The sequence below is a fragment of the Dreissena polymorpha genome, chromosome 1 (genome assembly GCF_020536995.1).
Source record: "Dreissena polymorpha isolate Duluth1 chromosome 1, UMN_Dpol_1.0, whole genome shotgun sequence".
NCBI classification, from domain to species: domain Eukaryota; kingdom Metazoa; phylum Mollusca; class Bivalvia; order Myida; family Dreissenidae; genus Dreissena; species Dreissena polymorpha.
In genome coordinates, this window is record NC_068355.1 from 53274107 (window position 1) to 53301517 (window position 27411).

Genomic DNA, 27411 nt, shown 5'->3' on the forward strand with positions numbered 1-27411 from the left:
TTGACCGGAACCATTTTCAAACTCAACTCTCATATCAAGAAAAACAAATGTTCTGACCAAATTTCATGAAAATTGGGCCAAAATGTGACTTTTAGAGTGTTCGCATGTTTTCACTATATACATATAGAGAAAAATGCCCGGCCCACTGGCGGCCATGTTTTTTCACCGATCTAGACCATTTTCGAACTCGTCCGAGAAATCAATAAAATCAATGTTTTGACCAACTCTCATGATGATTGGGCAAAAATTGTGACTTCTAGAGTGTTTACAAGGTTTCTCTATGGCCAAATAAGGAAAACTGCCCCGCCCACTGGCGGCCATGTTTTTTTACAGACCGGAACCACTTTTTAACTCTACCAACATATCATTAAGGCAAACATTTTGACAAAGTTACACGAAGATTGGACATGAAATGTGACTTCTACAGTGTTTACAAGGTTTTTCTTTTTTTTAACCTAGTGACCTAGTTTTTGACCCAGCATGACCCAGTTTAAAACTTGATCGAGATATCATTGGGACAAATCTTCTGACCAAGTTTCATGAAGATCGGACATGAAATGTGGCCTTTAGAGTGTTTACAAACCAAATATGGACGACGGACAGACGGAAGACGGACAAAGACCGGTTACAAAAGCTCACCTGAGCAGGGATAATTTTAGAAATTACAAGATGTGTTTGTGAAACACAATGTCCCCCTATATGAAGTTTGACCTTGAAGGATGACCTTGACCTTGACCCTTCACCACTCAAAATGTGCAGCTCCATGAGATACACATGCATTTCAAATATAAAATTGCTAGCTTCAATATTGCAGAAGTGACATTACATGAGTAATTTTGACCCATATATTTGACCTTAAAGGATGACCTTGACCTTGACCTTTCACCACTCAAAATGTGCAGCTCCATGAGATACACATGCATGCCAAATATCAAGTTGCTATCTTCAATATTGCAAAAGTATTCATAAAATAAGCAATTTGGGCCACATATATTTGACCTCTGACCTTGAAGTATGACCTTGACCTTGACCTTTCACCACTTAAAATGTGCAGCTCCATGAGATACACATGCATGCCAAATATCAAGTTGCTATCTTCAATATTGCAAAAGTACTCATAAAATGAGCGATTTTGTCCACATAATTTTGACATCTGACCTTGAAGGATGACCTTGACCTTTCACCACTCAAAATGTGCAGCTCCATGAGATACACATGCATGCCAAATATCAAGTTGCTATCTTGAATATTGAAATACTGCAAAGTGTACATTAAATTAGCGATTTTGACCCATATATTTGACCTTTGACCTTGAAGGATGACCTTGACCTTGACCTTTCACCACTCAAAATGTGCAGCTCCATGAGATACATATGCATGCCAAACATCAAGTTGCTATTTTCAATATTGCAAAAGTTATTGCAAATGTTAAAGTTGGCGCAAACCAACCAACAGACCAACCAACCAACCAACAGACCAACCAACAGACAGGGCAAAAACAATATGTCCCCCACTACTACATGTATAGTGGGGGACATAAAAAGTACGAGTCCCAGCGATTGATAGGTTTTAATTCTATGGGTCCCAGAGAAAAAGTATGGGTCCCATCTATGAGCAGAAGAAAAACATAGTGGAATGATAATAATTTCATGGCTCAGCCTATGTTCATCAATGACAAACAAATACTATTTTCAAATTCAATAAATCCTTACAAATTAAGTCACATAAATAAATAAATGCAAATTAAACCTTTGATTGCCATGTGCATCATAAAAATCAACAGTACTTTAATATTGTCATGACAATCCAACACCCTATTCACATTATAATCAATGTTCATGATGATTACATATTGTAGAGTGTGTGTCTAATTAAAAATCTCCATTGAAAACTGTTATTTTAATTAGCAGGCAAAATACCTGCCGTGTTCATTTCTTCTGTCACATACAGGCTTTAATAAATATACCACGGGTTTATTCATCCACGAAAATATCATGGCCAGTTACTTAAGATTGATGATGAAAAGCAGGTGTAATCCTCGTGGATATGAAGCATTTCATGCATGAATAAATTTTCTATCAAAATACACTTCCGAATTTCATTGTTTACATGACGTAAAAAAAACATTCGTGCGAAAATTATGCGGGACATGTGCAAAAGTTACGTTAGCCGCATGGAGAGCGAGGGTGTATTGAATTGTTTGCACTACGTCGATACCGACACTTATTCACATTCGTTACAGACCCACGTGTCTTGTTTAATAAGACCCAATGTGCACATATAAGCTAGAATGTTAAAACTTTGTTTTCTGAGTTCAAGTGTTTTGATTCAATTGATCATTATATTTTGAAAACTATTTTTCTTTTATACCTAATGATAAAATATGACATTTCTGCAGTGAAATAACAGCAGTGAAAATAACACAATTGTTCTTTTCACCGATGAAAAGAACAAATTTTCGAATTTCTTTTTTCTATTTTTAGATTATCATATCAAAGATGTACTTCCCTTGTTTATATCCTTGTTTATATTTTCTATGATCACGGGTGAAGCAAAATCAATATTCCACAGAATCCAACACTTTTCTTTTAGTTTTATGCTTTTTTACCATTTATTTACATTGTAAAAGAGTTTAACTGAAGAATATCCCTGGAATAACGACGTAATTTTGTCAACAAAATGACGTAATTTCGTCAACAAAATGACATCATATCAATGTATTGAGGCACGCCACGGGAGAAACTCCGAGAAAGGGTAACTTTTCAGCAAAAGGAAAACAGCTGTTAATTATTTTCTTGAAAAAGGGGCATAAAAGAAACAGAAAATTTGTTCATGTCAGTGTAATCGTTTGTAATTTCACTCGTGATCATAGAAAAAAAAATTCTATGATCATTCGTGAAATAACAAACGATCTTACACTGACATGAAAAAATATCTTCTATTTGATTTGTATGCATTTACTTACATAATACACTGACAGGGATATAAAATAAAGTCGTTAACGTATCAACATATCAAATAATGAAATAGGCACTATGCATGGGTGAGTTAGTTTCTGTTTATATGGTTATGAATTTAAAAAAAAATGCGCATTGACTTGATAATTATTGTTTAAGAGTTTTGAAACAAGAAACACGTTAACAGTAGAACACACTAAAGTACATGTAAATAGTATTCATATTTACTGTTGGAAATGAATTGCGTGTGTTAACTTTTTTCGCGTAAATGCATGTCCATAACGACGTTATTTCATCGCTTAGGTAAACTTCTGCATATATACAATGCGCGAGTTCTAATTGGTTATAATCGAATTTAATGTACCGCTTAACTCCGCCTAGTGTACTAAATTGTGCCTTGCAGAACATAAAACTATCAAAACTGTCAGCGGAATGACACTCCCTTTCATCTTTTGATCTAAGTCTTAATTGTTTTTTGAGTGAATGCCCAAGTATGCTAGTTGACTGGAGAAGCTTTTACCGCAGTCAATCTGTTGCTGTGATGATACTTTAACTTCAATTATACTGACATATCTCAAAGACATTAGCCATTTAGATGCAACGAAATTAACATAAACAGTTTCCAATTTAAAACAAAGCATAACGAGTTTGTATTTATCATTCAAATTAAACGCCCAGGCTTTCCTAGAGATAAATTACAGTATTTCTTATTTTCACATGTTTTACATGAAATGCAGGATGACTGTTCATTAGTTGCTAGAAAATTACAAAATTGTCAGAAAAATATAGTGCTATGCAACCCATGGACCATATCATGATGACGCTTCCTATTGTTGAATACAAAATTAAGCTTTCCAATGACCCGGATTATTGATTGCACAATAGTAAAATGACAGACATTTTCGGTCTTAAATTCTTTTTTTCTCCGTTCGCAAAATTTTGTTCAGTATCATATTTTTTAGGATTGTGCGTCCACGGGACGCATATATAGCAAATGTTTGCGTCCCCCACAATTTCTATGCGTCCAGGACGCAGGACGCAGACCTAAAATTATCCCTTATCAGGCAATCAGGTGAGCAGCAGTGCTTTTCACAGGCCATTTAACAGTCCCTCGCCGGGGCGCTTAAATTTCTTAATCAGAGTCCGCGTGGTGCCTGAAATCTTCCATTCAGTGTATTTTTGCTGTTACTGCATGGCAACTATCCATTCTTAAGATCAGAGCGATATTGATTTAGCCGAAAAAATTTAAGCCGATTTACGATTCTCTGTCAACTACACCACAAAACGTCAATTGACACATTAAATTAAAAAAAAATCAATGTAAAGAGGGGACATCCCTCCCGAAGCCACCCCTATAAGACCCGGGGCGCCTGAAAAATCCTTTGGAAAGCACTGAAAAGAATCAATATATTTCACAAATAAGGATAATTGGTATGCTTATGAAATTAAAATTGACATTCATAACTGGACTTTGTAAAATGTTTTTTATTTTATTTATTTATTTATTTATTTAAAAAAACTATAACATTCTTGACCAAGAAAAAGATATTAACAGAGAAGTAAAACAAGAGGGCCATGATGGCCCTGAATCGCTCACCTGACTTACCAAATACAATCCCAACCCAGATTTCATCAAGATAAACATTCTGACCAAATTTCATAAAGATTGGATGAAAACTGTGACCTCTATTGTCTACACAAGGTTTTTCTATTATTTGACCTTGTGACCTAGTTTTTGACCCCAAGTGACCCAAATACAATACCAACCCATATTTCATCAAGATAAACATTCTGATCAAATTTTACAAAGATTGGATGAAAACTGTGACCTCTATTGTCCACACTAGGTTTTTCTATTATTTGACCTAGTGACCTAGTTTTTGACCCCAGATGACCCGAATACAATCCCAACCCAGATTTCATCAAGATAAACATTCTGATCAAATTGCATAAAGATTTGATAAAAACTGTGACCTCTATTGTCTACACAAGGTTTTTCTATTATTTGACCTAGTTTTTGACCCCAGATGACCCAAATAAATCCCAACCCAGATTTCATCAAGATAAACATTCTGACCAAATTTCATAAAGATTGGATGAAAACTGTGACCTTTACTGTCTACACAAGGTTTTTCTATTATTTGACCTAGTGTTTGACCTAATGACCTAGTTTTTGACCCCAGATGACCCAAATACAATCCCAACCCAGATTTCATCAAAATAAACATTCTGACCAAATTTCATAAAGATTAGATGAAAACTGCGACATCTATTGTCTACACAAGGTTTTTCTATTATTTGACCTAGTTTTTGACCTAGTGAACTAGTTTTTGACCCCAGATGACCCAAATACGGTCCCAACCCAGATTTCATCAATATAAACATTCTGACCAAATTTCATGAAGATTGGATGAAAACTGTGACCTCTACTGTCTACACAAACAAATTGTTGACGGACACACGCACGCACACACGCACATACTGACGCCGGACATCACACGGTCACATAAGCTCACCATGTCACTTCGTGACAGGTGAGCTAAAAAAGGTACACTACGCAACCTGTGATTTTCGTCGTGATTCTCGCATCACCGGGATCGATGCAACGTTACAAATAGCAGTGATTCCGAGCGACAAGAAACATTTGGGTGATGTCTCGGCGATTCCATGTTGACCTTGCGCTATGTATCTCGCTGTAAGGCAATCAGCACGAATCACCATGAACCGCCATGATTCCCCATTTTCGTGATTTGTGTTGACTGTTACACTTATATTTAACATATACAGTCAATCTTGTGCTTGCGACCACTTGAATTAAGCGACTTTTGTCTTATGCGACCACTTTAAATCCCGCCCGAGTGTTTTAACTAAATTTTCATATTGTATTAAGCGACTTTTATCTTATGCGACCAGCGACCGCTGATTTTATTGTATTTTGATGCCCGAGTCTTGAATTAAGCGACTGCTTTAAGGTAAAAGTGGTCAATCTGTTGACCGTTCAGAGACAAATCAGTGTTGATTGTTTATCTAAGCCGATAACATGAAAGATTACAACTTTGTTTTGATTTCACACCAGCCATTTTCCTTTGTCTCGATGACCGGTTCTGACCGGAGTTAATGCTGACTGCGTATCAATTTTTGTTGTCGAATAATGCAGTGAGGTATTGCCAACAGTCTACGGATTAAAGAGTTTACTATCTGGGACGTTAAGTGACAAATTTGATCGCCGATTTTATTGCAGAAACAATGCGCCGATGCGACAAACATTTTCACAGTGTTCTCGAGAGGTGTAAAAAATTTACTATTAATCGGTAACATGTAGCGAAATCTGTTCATTACAAATGTAATTGTTATTATGCTTATTAGTTTGTGTCAGCAAATTTTCCAATCAGGCGTGTTTATTTAGTTTTCAATCAAGGTGTTTTATTTATATCCCTATGTACCATAATCGAGTCAGATATATATAAGCTTACATGCAGAAATTAAAATGTCAAAACAGAAAGTATTAACGTTAAATGAGAAAATTCGGGTATTGGAAGTGTCAAAGAGTAAAAGTGCACGTAAATTTAATCACAAATGAGTTTGGAATCGGAAAAACCCATTCTCCTTGCAAACCATTTACATTGTATTTAGAATAAAAGAGAACAAATACAACTTATTTTAAGGAAAAAATTGTTTTATTCATTTTATTCATATTTAGATTCATTTGATTACAAAAGCATAAATCACTGTGTCAAAAGGAGATAATCCGATATCTGGATTTAAAATCAAAGGTCCGCATTCATCACAAATGGCCTTTTTTTATTTAAAGACTATTTTATTAAGAGACCACATTTGGTTACTCCCTTTAGTGGTCTCTAAATACAAGATTGAATGTACACTAACATTATACATACTTTGTTTTTTATTAAAATAAAAAAGTAGCCAAATCAAAGAATTCTACAACATGGCAATCGGAAATATGCATTCCACAAACGCAATAGGAAACATTGTAAATAAACTAAATAAAAAATATTCCGCCCATTGGGAATTGGTAAAAAATGACTTGGCAAACTGGAAATCTGAAATTCGAAAATCCAGTATAAAGATTGCGACGATCACAGCTTGAATTGCTTTAACCGTCAGTTTAACCGATTTTAATCGCTTAGAGGTTAAACAACCTTTGACAGCTAATTGGTGTTGATCTGTTGTGTAATATCAATAAAGGTGTGAAAAACTTGCGAGTCAGGGTTTACAATATGTATTCCCTATCAGAGCAGTACATGTAAGAAAAATAGATGAAATAATCCAGACGATTTATTTACATGCTTACGCAGTGTAACTGTAACAAATATTCACTTTCATTTTTACCCGTTAGCAAAAAGTCCACAGGAAGCACATTTTTTTACATGCTGCGTATGACGCCATAAAACATTTTTTGTACATGATTGTATTGCATTCAATCTAAATTTAAATTCGCTAGTCCAATGAAAGCTGTGTCCCATAATGCACTGTACTCTTTTACACTTCTGAAAAAAGGCGTAGGCATATGTTGTGTTTCTGAAATTCCTCAACATATTTGTCGTCATAAATGTTTAAGATTATTTGTTTATGAGTGATGTAATTATGTTGTATTATCAGATAATTGTTAACATTAGAAATGTGGTATGTATAAAAATTATCTATATGATTCGGTTTATATGCATGAATTGGCAAAACACGGATGTCACCGATATCCACTGCAATCACAGGGAATCGCGGTGAATCTAATCTTGGCGAAACACCACAAAATTGCGGAGAATCACCGCGAAGATTATCTTGCTCTTGCGCGACGGCAGAGTGACGAATTACGTGAAATCTCTGTGATTTTCCAGTAAAAAATCAAACTGTCCACCGTGACTCCGCAAATTAGGCAAAAATCAAGGGTCGCGTAGTGTATTGTGTGATACCATGAGGATTTCTTATATAAAGTAAAAAATACGTTACTCATTGCATGAGCACGGATAGCCACGTGGTCAAAGCGATAGACTTCTAATCCAGAGGTCAGTGCATGGTTCGAGTCCGGTTGAGGGTTAATTTTTTTCTTTCTTTATAATTTTATTCTTGTTTTTTTACTTGAGCTTTTTAGATGTGATGCTTACATTTATCAATATAAAGCATTTAATGACAAACTTCAATACATGCCAAAATCTGTGAAAAGGCCCCTTTTAAGCCACTCAACTTGACATAGTAAATTTAAGTATAAATAAGAAACATATTTTATCTATGCCAATTAGAATATCTGGTGTTTACATGAGGTAGAAATCAGTCTTTTATTGCGCTTAAATACTTTAAAATAATCGCGTTTGTTGAAATGGACGTGTACGTCTAGAAATCCTACATTCGGTTTAAAAAGCGGTACCGTTTGAAAAATAATAAATTACTTGCTAACTAGGCTATATATTTAATTTTATCTATCCAATAGAAATATATCTGTTGGTTACAAGGTAAAAATCCGTATTTTTTACGTTATAAAACTTAAAAACAATCAGTCTTTTTTGCGCTTAAATACTTTAAAATAATCGCATTTGTCGAAATGGACGTATACGTATAGAAATCTTACTTTTGGTTTTAAAAGCGGTACCGTTTGAAAAATAATAAATTACTAAACTTCTTACTAGGTTATAGATTTAATGACAATTTTGCACACTTTCAAATTGCATCTATATGTATTGATTTACATGCATTTAATTTCAAGGTCAAAGGCAAAGTTTGTGGCTTTAATAGTGCAGTGGTAACAAGTAGGTCCTGGGCAGTGCTTTCCACAGGATTTTTGTCAGGGGCCCCGGGGCTGATAGGGGTGGTTCGGGAGGGGTGTTCCCTCCCGACGTTGATTTTTTGTTTTTTTTTAACGTGTCAACTGACGTTCTGTGGTGCGTTATAACTCAAAGAAAACGGCATCAAAAGACGTCATTTGGTGCGCTATGACTCTTCAAGAAAATCCCCCAGTCATTAAAAAATATATATTGTTTAATTGTTTTAAAACTTTCCCGCATAGATAGTAAAATCCCAACTTGAACGATTCCCCAATTCATCCATTTCAACCAGACTATTTACTGCATACTTACTACTTTTAAAGTTCCTATTTATTACCCGATATAAATCCCATTTATTCCATTTTAAAAATAAACTTTCTGGTTAATATTTACGATAAAAGCTCTCAATTATTTCTTTAACACAAACCTTGCCATTTTTCTACAGTATCAAATAAATTAAGTGACTATTTATAGATTTGATGAAATATTGCCTCTGAACATGCGTCAATCCCCTGACGTGTTGTGTGCTTGTTAAAACGCTCAATACACGCACGCTTTATATGCAAATGACGTGACGTTGCACATGCTGCATAATTTTCGCGCTCTTTTAATTGAGACAAAGATTCGACACAAAATAAATTTGCACTGCTTATTTGAAGCAAGAATATTTCAACGTTGCGGTAACATTTACATTCAGAAGTGTGTTTCGGATTAAAAACGCGTTAACAACGACTTACAGGAATAGGTTTCGGATTACAAATTTAATTATTACCATTTGAGATTTCAACAAATATTAACAGTTGCGGTATAAATTCAACGAAAATTTGTTTTAACACTTTACGAGTCCATAAAAAGTTTTGATGGAATTATGCATGAAATTCACATTAGTGTTTTTCCCAGGAGGGCAAAGGGGCATGGCGCATTACTTTCAAAAAGGGCATTTTAGCGCGCAGTTTAGGCAAAAAAGGGCAAAAACGTTCCCTGAATACCTGAATTACGGGGCAACATGTAATCGCATCTGATGCAGTTGTGGAAAAAATAACATATAAACAAGCACATTTAATGGTAATTGATGTATTTAACTTACTATGATTTATATTAATATTAGGGATATCAACGAATATCCGAATATTCGAATATTCGGTCCCGGACCGAATATTCGGATACTGTTTTCCTAATCGAATATTCGGAAGAAAAAATAAAAAATCGAGTAATTTCAAAGACTTTGTATTCGTAAAATTTGCTTCAAACATTGTCAAAAAAGTTGTTCCTCGTGTCATAATGTTTATTCCGATTGACGCGATAATGCGTCGCTATGGTGATGACAGTATACCGGTCATAAATCCTGCTAACAAAGCCAGACACTTTGTGTCAAAATTATGATAGGTGCAAATCGCGTCGGCAATCAAAACACCGACCTGCACTTGATCCAATGACTCGAATTACATTTAAAATTATCAAAGATTAAATTAGTAAAGGAAAAGCCGACTTTGTGTAAAAAACAAATAAGACCGTATGGCAATTAAACCACCGACCCGTCTTGATCTAATAACTCGAATTACATTTAACATGATCAAAGATTAAATGAGTAAAGAAAGAGCCGACTTGGTGTGAAAAACAAAACAGATCGTATGGTTATAATCACGTTGTCCAATCAAAAAAGCTTTTAGAAAATAATTTACTCAACCTCTAATGAGTATTTGCGGATCGTATGGTCCAAACATTAATTAATTACTCAATATTCAATCAGGTATTATACTTAAAAAAATGTTTTTGGTATTGCACCCTCATTTAATTGAAAATATTATAATTGCTACACGCATAAAGTAAATATCTGTCCAAGCAAAATGCCACCTACGCCTTCCGCTGCTTGGAAGTATTTCACGACATCATCCGATAAGAAGTCGCCGATCCAAGTGTCTTTTAAACGTTGCAATTTTAAAAGACTGACTGTTTAGTATGTTAAACAGGTTCAAAGTGTGTTGTGGCTATGTACATAATTCGATTAAGTTCAGCTTTAATTATATGTAGATCTAACTGTTTTGTCATGTAATTATTTTGTCGTCATGTAATATTATGTTTCTCGTTCTATTGTTGATGTACGATATTAATTGTTTAAAAACAGTTTTTGTCATTCAATTTTAACAATAAAAAGTAATCAACAAAATCAGCTTCGAATTAGCGAAGGCAACGCTGTGTCAATATTTAGTCACTTCCGGTGAACTTCCGGTAAAAACGAAAGTAGAATTCATGGAGTAATGGTACGGTAAACAAAGTTGACTTTTTTTTCCAACAGATGTTGACCGAATATCCGAATATTCGTTCGGAAGGGTGACCGAATATTCGAATACCGAAATCGGTATTCGTTGCCATCCCTAATTAATATATTTACCTTGCAATGTACATTTAAGTTCCATGCTGTTTCAATAAACTGTACAGCACGACAAACATAATAAAGCAATATATGCATATGAATCTGATTCTACACAGAACTAACATATAAATGAAACCATGTTGTCTTATCCCATTTTCTAACAATAATCTTGCCAGATGTTTAAAATAACATTGCGAGTAAATTGATCGCTAACAATATGCAAACACTTGTTTCCGTGACATACATCCACCAAGTAGATTACAAATAAATAAATAATGTTGTTGCTATCTATAACATTTTTATGCATCGTTGATTATCACAGACATTTCATTAATTCCTTCTTAATGTATAATCTCCATCGTTAATTCGATCGTTTACGACGTTATTTGCCATTTTTGCCGAGTCGCAATTTAAAGGGGCCTTTTCACAGATTTTGGCATTTTTTTACTTATTCATTAAATGCTTTATATTGATAAATATAAACATTGGATCGTAAAAGCTTCAGTAAAAAATCAAGAATAAAATCAAAAAAAGGAAAAGAACATTGCCCGGAGCAGGTTTCGAACCAGTGACCCCTGGAGTCCTGCCAGAGTCCTGAAGTAAAAACGCTTGAGCCTACTGAGCTATTCCGCCGAGTACACAAACTGAACGTATTTTATACCTTATATAAGCAATCTTCGTAGTTTCACAAAATTTAACGACAAAAACAGAACTCTCCGAATTATTCAATCGTTTCGCGTTGCAACGCTTTATAATTTTGAGGTTTTAAAATCGTCAAAAGATGCATATTATGGCTATATTAGACCATGGTAAATGTTCAGTATTACTGTTTCCTCACAAATATCATAACTAAAACGAAAATTTGCAAATCTGAAACAACTTTTTTCAATTTTGTCAATTTACCAAAGCGTGAAAAGATCCCTTTAATTCTGTATAGTCCGCCATGTTGTTCAAATGTCAAATGATGTAAGCGACAGGTGCGCATAGCAACGTTAAATCGTATACGCGATTCCCATTTTGTTCAATTAGTATGCGTCTCAGTAATTATTTCAATAATTAGATCTAATTATCTTAAAGACGAAAGCCATAAAGAATAAATTTGTTTGTGTTTTTAAATGTAATTATGCGTAAAAATATATGTTTTGATATAACTGAATAATGCATGCAATGCACAATTGTCACGCGAATAACATCGAGTTTTTCATCAAAAGTCTCCGAAGTAACGATTTTATCGTGGAAGGAATACACATTGCCGACCGAAAAGTGCGCTTGGTATAACATAGCCTCAATCGGGACTCCTCGGACTCCTCGGACAATTCCGCCATAACGGCGATCGTCTGACGGTGTGGTGTAGCCCACTGTCCGATGCGTTCAGATTGACATAGCCTCTGGCATTATTGATTGATACTGACACGGGGTTATTCACGCATGACTAATTCACGGCTTTGGAGCAGTCTACCTATAAATCAAATACTGTAATAGATTAAATCTGCTCAAATAATATAATTGATTAGACGTTGCCGTCTCTCGAGTAAATCAAGCACAGTCGGAGCGTCACAGACAATCAAGGACGCTGATTTTGCGGACCAAGTTAGATCGTAAGGCAATAAAGAGGTTATCGATAAGGGTGCGTGGCGAAATTTGCCTTTGAAAAGAAGGGTGCGTGGCGAAATTTGCCTTTGAAAAGGGCAGCGTGGCGATTCGGGAGGCTGGCGTGGCTTTTCGCCACGCTAAAATGGCCTGGGAAAAACACTACACATTGTCCACGTGGATTACGACCAGTTGCCAGCATCAGTCTTCTAAGTAACTGGCTAAGATTTCTGTGGCAATTACATGTACGTTTCGAGTAGTCTGCATGATTTAACTGCAGGTATTGCCTGCCTACTGCTGTCGCTCATACAAAGCGTGCACTCTCATTGGCCAATATTTATTTTCTAATACAGCGACGCTCCACCTTTAGTTGGGTAAACTTTGGTAAAGGATCGTAAATTGGCCTTAAAATTTTTCGGCGAAGTCGATATCACTTTGATCTTGAGCTGCAATAACTGTCAGAATACACTGATCGGAAAATTTCAGGCACCCCGGGGAATCTGATTTCGAAATTTAAGCGCCCCACTGAGGGGCCGTTAATTTGCCTGTGGAAAGCACTGGTCCTGGGTTTGAATACCGGGAAGGAAATTATTATCTTTTTTACTTGCATAATTATACATAAAAAAGGATTTTGTTTCTTTATAAATTTAATGATATTTTTAAAGAATATACGCAAAATCTGTAAACAAGTCCCTTCAACAAACGGTTATGTGGGAATTATCATAACAACTTGTCAGAAACAAAATTTTCTGTGGACACTTTTTGATTAGGAAGTACAGGAATTAGTTGGGGCATTTAAAGGGAGAAAACAAAAGTAAACTACTTATAATATGCCTTAATGCCAGCTTTGCCCTCTCAAAATGATGCAACCAATTTAAGCATCACACTTTTAAATTTAAGAAAACATAAATCTGCTTGACTGTCTGGTACAATTATGATATGTTTTGTATCATTGTAATCCAGCTTGAAATTGTACATCCATATTAAAATATTTAACATGTGAAAAGCATGTAATGTATTTGGCTTATAATAGCATATATATACAGTTTGTATATATACATATATATATATATATATGTGTGTGAATACTTAAACAAAAAGGACTCACACTCTGTCTTCCTCCTTTGATGAATGAAACTGAAAAATTCACAAAATTGGCAGCACACAACATTATTTACAATATTTTCTCAAAAATACACCTTAAATATATGATAAACCCTGTGCAAAATCACTACAACATTCCAGTAATGTAACTCAGCTACTCATACAACTGAATGTAAACAAACTTTACTGTGTTCTAAATGGCTGAAATACAGGTTAATGTGACCTCTAACCTTCTATAGTACTACAAATCAAATCCAACGTAAACATGAGCAGGAAGCTTCTGTTTAGAGGATATAAGACCGTGCACAATTATGTAATAAACACTAAAAGATATCATTTTATCTTACATGTATTAGAGACACAATTGTGTTGATGACAACATGCATGATTAAGTGTCTACATACATGTAGATGTATGTGGAACAGTAACTATGCTTCTTTTTTAAGTTTGTCAACTTTTCTGACTGTGTTAACCCTTTACCACTAAGATACGTATTTTGACGCATTTGTACTCTCTACATGTATGAAATTTAATTTATATCAAAGGCCTTTCTTACTAGATCCAAGATTTTAAGACTTCATGTCACACCCTTAGATACTGATGAGCAGCAAACAGCATAAAACCTGAAAAGTTTTATTACAATTGTGTGAGTGATTCAATTGACTAACAAATAGTACATACAATAGAATGATGGTCATAAAAGTCAGCATTGTGTTCGTTTTGCTTTATTTGGGTAAATAGCAAGCATACCAATTAAAGAACATGGCTTCACACTAAGCTTTATATGATTATGCAATTATAAAACCCAGAACAAGAGCACCGCCTTGCGGGTGCAGACCGCTCATCTATTTTTCTTTTTAAAGGTGTAGGGACCTATCTCAATTTCAATCACAAAGGAGGGAGGGGTGGAGTGGAGAGGGGTGTTTAGTGTGGGGGTGTGGTCATTTATTACATTATCTTCCCAAAATGAAAAAAAAAGGCAAAAAAATATTTATTTTTTTTTTTGGGGGGGGGGGGGGATTCTTGGGTGGGATGGTTGGACGGTATTTCATAAATAAAATAATAAAAATAAATATTTGTGTTTTTAACAATGTTTGAAAAAAACAAGAGATGTGTTTGTCAGAAACACAATGCCCCCTATTGCGCCTCTTTGAAAAAAAATTGTTTTGTTTTTTTAACCTTTGACCTTGAAGGATGACCTTGACCTTGAACTTCCACCACTCAAAATGTGCAGCTTTATGAGAACGCCGCTTTGAAATTATTTTTTTTTACCTTTGACCTTGAAGAATGACCTTGACCTTGAAGGATGACCTTATCCTTGAACTTCCACCACTCAAAATGTGCAGCTTCATGATAACGCCGCTTTGAATTGTTGTTTTTTTTACCTTTGACCCTGAAGGATGACCTTGACCTTGAAGAATGACCTTGACCTTGAACTTCCACCACTCAAAATGTGCAGCTTCATGAGAACGCCGCTTTGAAATAATAAAAAAATTGACCTTTGACCTTGAAGGATAACCTTGACCTTGAAGGATGACCTTGACCATGAACTTCCACCACTCAAAATGTGCAGCTTCATGAGAACGCTGCTTTGATTTTTTTTATATTTTTTTTTTACCTTGAAGGATGACCTTGACCTTGAACTTCCACCACTCAAAATGTGAAGCTTCATGATAACGCCGCTTTGAATTTTTTTTATACTTTTTTTGACTTTGACCTTGAAGGATGACCTTGACCTTGAACTTCCACAACTCAAAATGTGCAGCTTCATGATTACGCTGCTTTGAATTTATTTTTTTTACCTTTGACCTTGAAGGATGACTTGAATTTGAAGAATGACCTTGACCTTGAACTTCCACCACTCAAAATGTGCAGCTTCATGAGAACGCCGCTTTGAAATTATTATTTTTGACCTTTGACCTTGAAGGATGACATTGACCTTGAACTTCCACCACTCAAAATGCGCAGCTTCATGAGATACACATGCATGCCAAATATCAAGTTGCTATCTTCAATATTAAAAAAGTAATGGCCAATGTTAAAAGTTTTCGGACGGACAAACGCCATATATTTGACATTTGACCTTGAAGGATTACCTTGACCTTCACCTTTCACCACTAAAAATGTACAGCTCCATGAGATACACATGCATGCCAAATATCAAGATGCTATCTTCAATATTGAAAAAGTAATGGCCAATGTTAAAGCTTTCGACGGACAGACACCATAAATTTGACATTTGACCTCGAAGGATGACCTTGACCTTTCACCACTCAAAATGTGCAGCTCCATGAGATACACATGCATGCCAAATATCAAGTTGCTATCTTCAAAAGTGAAAAAGGTTATGGCCAATGTTAAAGTATTTTCAGACGGACGGACAGACTGACTGACATACTGACGGACAGTTCAACTGCTATATGCCACCCTACCGGGGGCATAAAAATTATTTTTTGGGGGTAGGGGGTGGGTATAGTGTGAGGGTGTGGTGGTAATTTATTAGATGATCTTTAATTTTAAAATAAATAATGGGTGTGGGGATTGAGGGGGGATTCGGGGGGAGGGGGGATGGTTTGGGTGGAGTCTATTGTGGTATGTCAGGTAAGAGTTGTTTTGTCAAAGTATCAATCGAATCTAATCATAATAAAGAAGTAATGGCAATTTTAGCAAAATTAAATAATTTGACCTTGAGAGTCAAGGTCATTCAAAGGTCAAGGTAAAATTCAACTTGCCAGGTACAGTACCCTCATGATAGCATGAAAGTATTTGAAGTTTTAAAGCAATAGCATTGATACTTTAGTACTAAAGTGGATCTAAACACAAAATGTAACCATATATTCAAAGTTACGAAGTCAAAAAAGGGCCATAATTCCGTAAAAATGACAACCAGAGTTATGAAACTTGTCCTTTACTGTTCCCTTATGATAATTTGTGAGTGTTCCAATTATGAAAGCAATATCTACATGTATGATACTTTAGGGGTAAAGTGGACCAAAACACAAAACTTACCCAAATTTTAAAGTATAAAGGGCCCATAATTCCGTCAAAATGCCAGTCAGAGTTACATAACTTTGCCTGCACAGTCCCCTTACAATAGTTAGTAAGTGTTGCAAGTATGAAAGCAATAGCTTTGATACTTTAGGAAAAAAGTGGACCTAAACACAAAACTTAACAAAATTTTTAATTTTCTAAGTAAAAGGGCACACAATTCTGTCAAAATGCCAGTCAGAGTTACATAACTTTGCCTGCACAGTCCCCTTATGATAGTTAGTAAGTGTTGCAAGTATGAAAGTAATAGCTTTGAAACTTAAGGAATAAAATGGACCTAAACACAAAACTTAACCAATATTTTCAATTTTCTAAGTATAAAAAGGGCACATAATTCTGTCAAAATGCAAGCCAGACTGCAGTGCCTTCCCCAGGAATTTGTTCAGGCGCCCCGGGGGTGGGTTCGGGAGGGGTGTTCCCTCCCTACGTTGATTTTTAGATGGTCGCTTAAGCGACCGTCTAATGTGCTTGATGTAAAATTCAGGTCGATACGGCCTGGGTATGATTAGCCCAATTCCCGCTTACACTACGCGCGAAGAAAGAGTTGTATAATTTATGCAAGAGGTTTGAGTTCTCCAATTATGTTTATTCACAAATGGAAACATTATATTAATATCGTGTTAAATGCAATAGTTTAGAATGGTGTTTTATAGAAAAGAATAAAAAAAACAATGATCGTATTGCACGTGTCGCGGAGGAGATTGTTTATGAATGATTAAAATAGTCCACTTTCTGCTGCGTCTGCGTGACGTAGTATTTTCGCTCATCTCATTCATAAATCTGAGGCTGGCGATAAACAAAGGGGAGTCCGGGTGAGAATTACGCACTAGTATAAGGTTACGCTTGTTTATATTCACAGAGATCAACGCAAATGTATATTATGTAACCTTAATGACATCGAGGATGAATTTCACTTTGTTCTTAAATGTCCTTATTATAATGATGTTAGGAATGCATTAATTCCGAACTATTATAGAATCCGGCCAAATATGTTCAAGTTTATTAAACTACTTAATAGCTCAAACAAAACTGTATTAAGAAAGCTAGCCATGTATTGTTTAACATGCTTTAAAATAAGAGAAAATGTCATATATATGTAGTGTTAAATACAAATACATTTAAAAAAAAAATAAGGTCAGAAATATGTAATTATACCTATATTTGTAAACCTATATGCATAACATTGTGTGACCACTGTGTATTAAACCCATCCATGTACCATTCTCACGAAATATGTTCACGAACTATGTTTATTTCGTGTTTATTTAGATTATTTATTCTTTAAAATGATGTGTGTTTTTGTGTGTACTTCAACGCATGCTGTTATTTATATGTATGTTAATGACGATGAGCTTCACATGCTTAAGTCAAAAAATAAACTATTCTGTTCTGTTCTGTTTATATTCACAGGTCTCAATTAATAACACGTTGACCACGAGTTCAACAATTATTACCGGGATACGATAGACAACATAAAAATGATTCATTATCGCTGAAACTGTTAAAAAACATTTAAATATAACAAGAATATTCTCTAAAAAATGTAGTCTTGCTGTTTTGAAATAAGGTTTGGAATTTTGGTTTCTAAATAACTTAATTAAAAACAAAAGTTTAATTATAGTGTTTTTTACTTTTAGTCGCATATTTACCGCATTATAATGTGTGTTATAATAGGCAAACCATACATTAGTAAAATTCAATCTGCCTTCGCACATAGAAGGAATGGGTCAATTAGGTGCTGCGTTTCCTTTGCTTACTTCAGTTAGAGGTCAATTCTTTACGTAAAAGCAATCACAAGGCCCCGGCTTCAGAGGAATTGCGGAGCGTTCTTACATAATTAAAGTCGTAGTCGCATGGTATTTGCGTTTAGCGTCCTATTTGGTCACGTGGTTCTTTTTCGCGGGTGTTTTGGCATTCATGATATGAGGCTATTAATAGATGCGCCTGTCGATAAACAAAGGAAAGTTTACGGGCGATAACAACGCAATAGGTTACGCTCTCACATACAACTCAATGACATAGTACAGGTCGTAAATTGAGAGATTTGGGAAAAAGTTGACGCTTATTTATATTCTCAATTTATAAAACGTTGAACATAAGTTCAACAATAACTTCAGCGATACGATAGACTAAAAAAATCATAATCACTTAACCCGAATATAACAAATAATTTATAATAATAATACGAATGACCTGTTTCATAACCTCGTTGAAGCTACTACATCGGGTATTTCTGGAAAGCGTTCTTGGTTCTCAACACATAGCGGCGATCTTTTGTATTTACGGGTGCTAGCAACGCAATAGTAGAAGCTTAGTAGAAGGGTTAGCTTGTTTATATTCACAGTTCTCAATACATTGACAGTTGGATATGAGTTCATCAATTACTCAGGCATACTATAGGCAACCTCGAAAATGCTTTATAATCGCTAAAACCGAAAACAACTAAATATATTATATTAAATATATTTATAACAATACATGTCTTTTAAAAATGTAGTCGGCGTATACGCCGACTTTGAAATAAAGTTAGCAATTTACTTTTCTAAATAATTGAATACAATTAAACAAAAGTTAAACTATTGTGTTGTGTTTTTCACTTGTAAGCTGCATATTCACCGCATGAAATGTGTGTTAGCATTGTCAAACCACACATTAGTGTGAGTAAATAAAAAATATACTACGGGAGAGCACTTCATATGTGTCCTCATATGCCTTGTTATGAGTATCTTTCTTCATTATCGAAATATATCGTATGTTTATATTTGATTTAAACGCAGTTTTCTTTCGTCACATTTAAATCACACGTCAATAGCGCCGTCATGCGAAAATGGGTCTTATGCGTTTCGGCAAGCGTTTGTTAAACCCAACATGTGCTCTTGCGCAGTCAGGCCATAGGCGACGCTGTTCGCTTTAAAATCACTCAATATGTTATGTTTCTCCTTACCAGAAGGAGGAATAGCTGAGTGGGCTATTTATATGATGGGCGCATATGGAATAAGACCCATTTTCGCATGACGAGGGTCATTACAAATCTCATTGCGAATTGAAAATCCCACATTTAAAAACAATGCTTTTTGATACAAAATTGAATTCAAAATAGCAAACTTGTTAATAATGGCAGCCTATCGACGCATTAAGGAATGATTTCCAGACGTGCTGACCAAGTACGGCAAACATTGTGGTATGATAATTAAACGATTTTCTCCTATCGTGACACTATACTATTTCGCTAATGATTGTTTTCTCATCTTGGAGGCGAAATTGAAATTCTGCGAGATGGATTGTAACGCGTAATTGTAACAGGGCCACAATTTGTGTCGTTTGAGCATACAGAGAGTAGTCCGGAATTCCTTACACTGAACAGTGCTACATCCTTTGAATTGAGCACATACGCAGTGATGTAGCAAAAATTCAGAGGTTGTATCTCGAATCAGCTTATTAAATATTCGAAAATATTCATGCGTGTCTGTTGGCGTTATGTTAAAGTCACTAAGATGAAAACTGAAACAGCTTCGCCTAAAAGCGCATTAGTGCTCTATACCTATGTTTATGTTAGCGTTGTTGACACCGTGTGAACTGCTCGGGTAACAAGTAAAGCATAAAAAGCAATGTTTATATACTTTTATTCCTCCATATACAAGATACGAAGATTATTGTATATTTTGAATTTGTATATGGTGTCAAAAATCAAAAGTTTTGTACACGGAACTTTCATTATGAATTTATATTCTTGGTGAGATAGTCATTTGATATTAGAAAAAATATTCCTTTAATATGATGGTGACTGCAAATTTTCTTTATATTAGGTTCTCATTACCATTTTCATCATACTTTCTTTGCTTTCAGAACTTCCAAAAAAGCATGCTGTTTTTATTTTGTCTTAGTTATTTCTATGAAATAAAAAGGATGATAAAAAGTGCACACAAAACTCGACCCGTGCGCTATGACACACACTTTTTAAAGTTGAATGGCGTGTGTTCATTTCAAACTTGCGATTGATTTTGAAAAATGAATTGCGTGTTAAATTATGCAATAGCGAACATCTTCAGTGCCTTCAGCGCTTTGATTTTTTTAATTCAACGTGTCAATTCACGTTCTGTGGTGCGTTATAACAAAAAAAAAACAGCATCAAAAGACGTCATTTGGTGCGCTATGACTCTTCAAAAAAATCCCCCAGTCATTTAAAAATATATTTTTTTTATATTGTTTAATTGTTTTAAAACTTTTCCGCACAAATAGTTAAATCCCGACTCGAACGATTCCCCAATACATCCGTTTCAACCCGACTCTATTACTGTGTACTTACTATTTTTCAAGTTTCTATTTATTACCCGATAATCCCGTTTATTCCGTTTTTATCAATCTCTTTCTGGTAAATATTTACGATAAAAGCTTTCAGTTATTTCTTTAACACAAACCTTGCAATTTTTTAAGTGACTATTTATAGATTTGATGAAATATTGCCTCTGAATATGCGTCAATCCCCTGACCTGTTGTGTGCTTGTTAAAACGCTCAATACACGTCATTTGTCGACGCGACGTTGTACATGCTGCATAATTTTCGCGCTCTTTTAAATCGAGAAAAAGATTCGACACAAAATTAATTTGCACTGCTAATTTGAAGCAAAAATATTTAACGTTGCGGTAACATTTACATTCGGAAGTGTGTTTCGAATTAAAAACGCGTTAACATCGACTTACGGTAATGGGTTTGGGATTACAAATTTTATTATTACCATTTGAGATTTCAACAAATATTAACCGTTGCGTTATAAATTCAACGATAATTTGTTTACACACTTTACGAGTCGAATAATTGTTTTGACGGAATTATGCATGAAATTCACAATGTCCACGAGGATCACGGCCGGTTGCCATCATCAGTCTTCTAACTATCGATTATCGGACGAAACATTTACAAGTGTGCGTAATTAATTCAACGAAAATTTGTTAAAGCGCATCACGTGTCGAATAAATGTCAGAAAAACGAGGTGAATCAGTTCTATAAATGGACATGTCGAAATATACATGTACTGGAATTAAATTAATTGTTATCACATAATTGTAACTGGGAGTCATTTGCACAACTTACTCGCTATAATAATTAATTGTTTACCACTTGCAATTAATTTCTCGTATTAATTATGAGTCATCGGTAACACTTGTTTACAGTATAAAGGTGTGATGATGATGCCCGAAACCGTCTTTAATGTTCTGTACTGTACTAATTACCGGTTTTATATTACTCAAATGGTACAACTTCTTGCTAATCAAGCTGCGATAAACTCTTTCTTCATGCCCGACGTCAATCAAAAATAATGGTCGATAGTTAACCCCGCCCTCATAAGCATTCGCGTAACCGATTGGACGATGAATTTCACAGTTTGACGACTGGAAAGTTACCAGATACATCCTTGTCAGCATTTAAATGACCGTGTAATGTGGCTAGAATAATCGATACGCGCGTCATGCTATTCTCTTATCAGTGGATTATCCATTACCCCATGTGGTGTTTATGGCGATTACTTGTGAAAGTAGGTACCGAGTGCTCTTTAAAACAGGGAATATTGATACATTGATAGGGAAACCTTGATTTTTTTGGACATTCTCCACTTTCGTTTACTGAAGAATACACTGATCGGAAAATTTCAAGCGCCCCGGGGACTCTGATTTCGAAATTCAAACGCCCCGGCAAGGGGCGCTTAAATGGCCTGGGGAAGACCCTGCAGAGTTAGCTAACTTTGCCTACCCAGTCCCCTCATGATAGTAAGTAACTGTACCAAGTTTGAATGCAATAGCATTGATACTTTATGAGAAAAATGGACCTAAACGCAAAACTTAACCGGACGCCGACACTGACGCCGACCCCAAGGTGATGACAATAGCTCATAGTTTTTTTTTCAAAAAATAGATAAGCTAAAAAAAAGAATCATACAAATAAACTTGCCAAATCTCGTGTAAACATTCTTGGTTTCTAAAAAGTTATTATTAAATGACAGTGACTTCTGTAACGCTTCATTTTAGTACGCTTTTTTTCATTCAAATATGGGGCTGTAGAAGGAACCAATCCCAAATGAAAAAAAGTATTTTTTCCCAAATGGGACCTACAATTTTCCAATTGAATGTCTAAAAAAAAAAGTATAATTAATATTTTTTTACAAGTAAGTCTCAACATTTAGTTTATCTACAATCAACCTCTTTTAGTAAGACCTTGGTTCATGTACATGTAATATTGAAAACACTTTTATTCTCAATATCAACTTATTTGTAAGCCAAAAAACCCGAATGTCCCAATTTAAGTCAAAACATTATGAGTTTTCCTAATCCAAAGGCACCCTGACCCAAAATGGTGAAAAAAACACACTGCCTTTTTAAAAAACAAAACAATTCGTAATTGCAGATCATTAAAAGCTTGCAAACGTTACAATTTAAGTAGTTGTTGATCGTTACATATTGATGCAACGCTATCCTGGCTGCCAGTAACTTTCCATATACCAGAATACTACAGCCTATTATCTGTATTACTGGCTAAAAATGGGCTGTTGTCGAAACAACTTAAATTGCGAACGTTCGGTATGAATGGGGTAAAACTGTTTGGACAAAAAATAAATGTTTGAATAAAATATGCAAAAATATCTTTGTTTGTGCTTGTACACTACTGCCTGGAAAGCATTTGTTAGCGCTGTTGTCAACATGATGGATAACAGAAGATGAAGGTGTGAAAACAAGTTTTTGTTTTTTCATGGGTAAAAGAAGGTGTGAGCACTACATTTTTTGTAATTGACATTGGAAAATATGCTATTACAGTCCTCAGTGTCAGGGCCCTCAATCTACAAAATCTGCCGCTGAATTTTGGCGGTATTCGCCCACCTGAAAAGTATATTTTTTCCCCTCAGAACTGATTTTTTTTCCCGTTCAGAAAATAAAAAAACAAAACAAAATCGCTGATTTATAGTTGAAAATGGACTCCAGTATATCACGGTTACGATTTTGTAGCATAATCCCATAATAACATGTTTTAAATTGAGAATTTGCTGAGATAAAATCAGTTTCAAGCTAGTATTTTACTCTATTTTTCACCCACTTTAATTTTCTGTTTAATCCGACATTCATAATCCAGTTTTGACCAGATTGTTTCCTTTGATTGTACATCACTTTAACACCTGCGTACAGCGATAAACAATAACCCCACTTGTCAAACATCACATGTCATTTCAGGTGTTGCTATTCTCTCTTGAATTTGCTTTGAAAATTTAACTGCCGAAACACACCACACATGAAGGTGTGTACAATTATAACAGTAAATGTCACAAGTCAATACTGACCTATCTCAACAATCTTTGCGCGTAAGATACAGTGTAAACAACTTGCTTTTGATTTAGAGGTAAAAATCCCTCAGTTGGACTACTATTAAAGGCCATGCTTTCCATGATCATGAATGACGTCATTTTGTACATGGGTCTCATTTGTGCATGCTTTTTTGAACAATAAAACTTGGCAATTGTTTTCGTATTACAAATTTAATTATACGCATTTGAAAATACTTACATGGACTAATGTTTTGTGTTACACCAATGAATAACATATGGATATAACACATACTTCAATAAGGTAGGTAAATAGCATGTTTTGAGATTTCCAAAATATGCTAATGCAAACATTATCATGCATGAATAACCTGACTATTTATATCCCATGCCGGTTATATTACGGTCGCAATCTTTGGACCCCTTCAACCGCGATATATTGGAGTTGCAGTGTATGAATACAAGTTTAAGACAAACTTTGCATGCAACTGGACACAGTGCTAGCTTGTTTTAGGAACAAAAAGGACATAATGGTGGACTTTTAAGTAAGATAACTGTTAAATAGATTGAGTAAAAGTCCACCTTTCTGTCCTATATACAGTCACATAAATAGAAATATATGTTTATAACAGCTCAACACAGTTGCTGTTTCTCATTATAAATATTCCCCCATTTACAAACAATTCCCCCTCCTAAGGGCTGCGGACCCCTTCCCCCAAAGTATTGTGAAGGCGCTGAGTGTGAATAAATATTGAAAGTTCAACAGTGTTGTATTAAACATTCTTTTGCCATCATCTTTACAAAATCGCAGAAAAATATAATAACATTTTCACAACATCAAATTGACAACAAGGCCCTTTCCAGGGACCAAATATTCACAAGAAAAAAGTTTGTTTTTTTAAATATAGCACTATGCAACCTATGATCCTATTCATAATCAAAGTACTGACAGTACTCGTGTGACAATGCTTTTGAAGACGATTGATATAAAAGCATCTATTTAAGCTTATCTACATCACCACAATTGTGTATGTGGGTATGAAAATTTTGGGTAGGAAAAAAATGGGTACGAAAATTTTGGGAACAACAATTATGCCAATAAGAATTAAGTACGTAATAAGATTTGGTTACGGAAAAAAAATTGGGTACGAAAAAGCTTGGGTACGAAAAAAATTTGGTTACGAGCAAAAATTTGGGTACGAAAAAAAAAATTGGGTACGAAAAAAAATTGGTACGAAAAATGTAGGGTACGAAAAAAACATTGGGGGTACGGGGAAGTTGTACCTGTGGGGAACTTGATCCTTTCAGCGAAACTGGGAGGCGGCTTACATTCTCGATCAAATATAACAAGAAATATCTTTAAAAAGGTATTCGACGTGTATTTACTGTACCACTTATCTTAAAAAACTGTCTGTTACAGTAAAACATTTGTGGGTTGTAACATTACGTTTCAGCATATAAATTCAAAACTCGACATGCTCTTTAATTACACCATGCTCTTTAATTTCACATGTATATCATACCAAACTTTATATTTCGTTGTTTCCTTTCCTAAGTTAATGATGCTATGTGTACGGACGTGATTTCACAATCCCATGTGCATGAACATATACTTTTTCTCCTTTGATTATTGTTCTTTTTCTCTAATTCAATAAGCTTAGACATGTTTGTTCGTTAAGTACGGCAATAATTTCATGATGATTCCCGATCGAAAGTGGGTATGAGCACATAGTCGTAAGAGCACTTGAATACGTGAGTTCGCCCATGAACACATGGTAAGGTTAACTAAATCTCCGCGATATGACCTAATATGTGTTTAAAACAGCAAACAATATCCAACAAACGAATGAATTGTCAAACATAGTATGTGCACTGATGTGGCTCTGTAATTTATGTTTAAAAAGTTTATAAAATATGCAAAATGAGAACACACGCAGAAGAGCGAGTATCACAATTATGATACGGCTATTATGCTTTTTATATACCATAGTCGCTACAACGTTTACAAAAGGCAGGTTCGAAATAATTCGTTTTTTTTACACTCATGATCGCGTTGCAAGTTAATTATACACGTTTTAATTGGCAATTTATTTACTGAATCACGACAAATGTCAAATACAATACAGAAAATGCATAGTTGTTTAATTGATCTATAAACATATAATGGATTGAATATAACTGATTTAAAATTAACGTTTTCAAACTATTATTAAATCTTTTCCCAGAATATGCTGTCCTATTTATAGCTGAGCTTCCTATACCTTTATCAATGATAATCAGCGAGGTATGCCGATTAGAAAAATCGAGCTATCTAAATCGGACTGGCTCGGTCTTTTACATAGGATGCCATTGTGAAGAATTTTTTCATGATATGATAACTTAGACGATGCTTCGCAGCATCGTCAAAACTCTTTCTTCTCTGAATACAAGATACATGTAGTCATTGACAGGGATAAATTGAGCCATAGAACTTTGGCAACCGTTTGTGGTCAGATTTGCTTGTTTTCTTATCTTCCTTTTTTTCTGGAAAAATTCCCTTACCGCTGATTATCAATAAGTAAATTATAAGTTCATGAAATAGAGTATATTTGTTGGATTTGGAGGAATATCGATTTTAATTCAAGAGTGATCATAGAAAATGATGGCCCTACAACAAAAACTTCATGTGCTAGTAGATTGTTTCTATTTGGTCAATTACAAATCCTCAAATAGATTTAGGAGGGAAAAGGGAAGTTAACAGCATGGTATGTAAATTAAATTACGTGTTGAAAGCTGATAGAATATTCCAATTTGTTCACACAGATTTAGATTTTTAATAAGTTTCTATTGATTTCCAAAAATGGTTTACACCAAGAACAATTTAGTGAAATTTGTTTGGAATAAAAAAAAAAAAAAAAATCAATATTTTGGGCACAAAGATTTAAATCTTTAACACTGCTTATATTCTAAATAAAATAATCAATATTAATCTTCTAAAAAGGAACACATCATTTGGAAAAATATAATACTCATTATCATCATAATGACTTGTGATTTCCCCATGCCCTTTTTAAGCTTGGCGCTGTGCGACGCCGCTGATCTGAAGCGTCACTTTGCCCTTTTCATAGGCAAAAGCCGCAGCATGCCCTTACCAATAGAATCTTTATTGCCTCTGGACAGAACTTGTTAGCCGAATAGCACAAGAGTATGGTCCCAAGGCACTGAAGATGCCAACGGTTGTGAATCAGTCATGCATAACCCCCAGTCAATGTAATTCC

General features: G+C 34.9%; 1 protein-coding gene across 12 annotated transcripts in view; it reads right to left on the reverse strand.

Annotated features, from left to right (window-relative positions):
* Positions 1 to 27411, reverse strand: part of LOC127881013 (nuclear hormone receptor E75-like) — a 165319-nt gene that overhangs the window by 122866 nt on the left and 15042 nt on the right. For 9 of the 12 annotated variants that reach the window (XR_008049866.1, XR_008049869.1, XR_008049861.1 and 6 more), the window contains exon 2: positions 13804 to 13832. The exons of the other annotated variants lie outside the window; for them this stretch is intronic. Coding sequence is in view for 1 of the 9 variants with exons in the window: in XM_052428594.1 (XP_052284554.1) it covers positions 13804 to 13832 (29 nt within the window). In the remaining 8 variants the exon portion in view is untranslated. The remainder of the gene's footprint in view (positions 1 to 13803; positions 13833 to 27411) is intronic. 12 annotated transcript variants of the gene reach the window in all.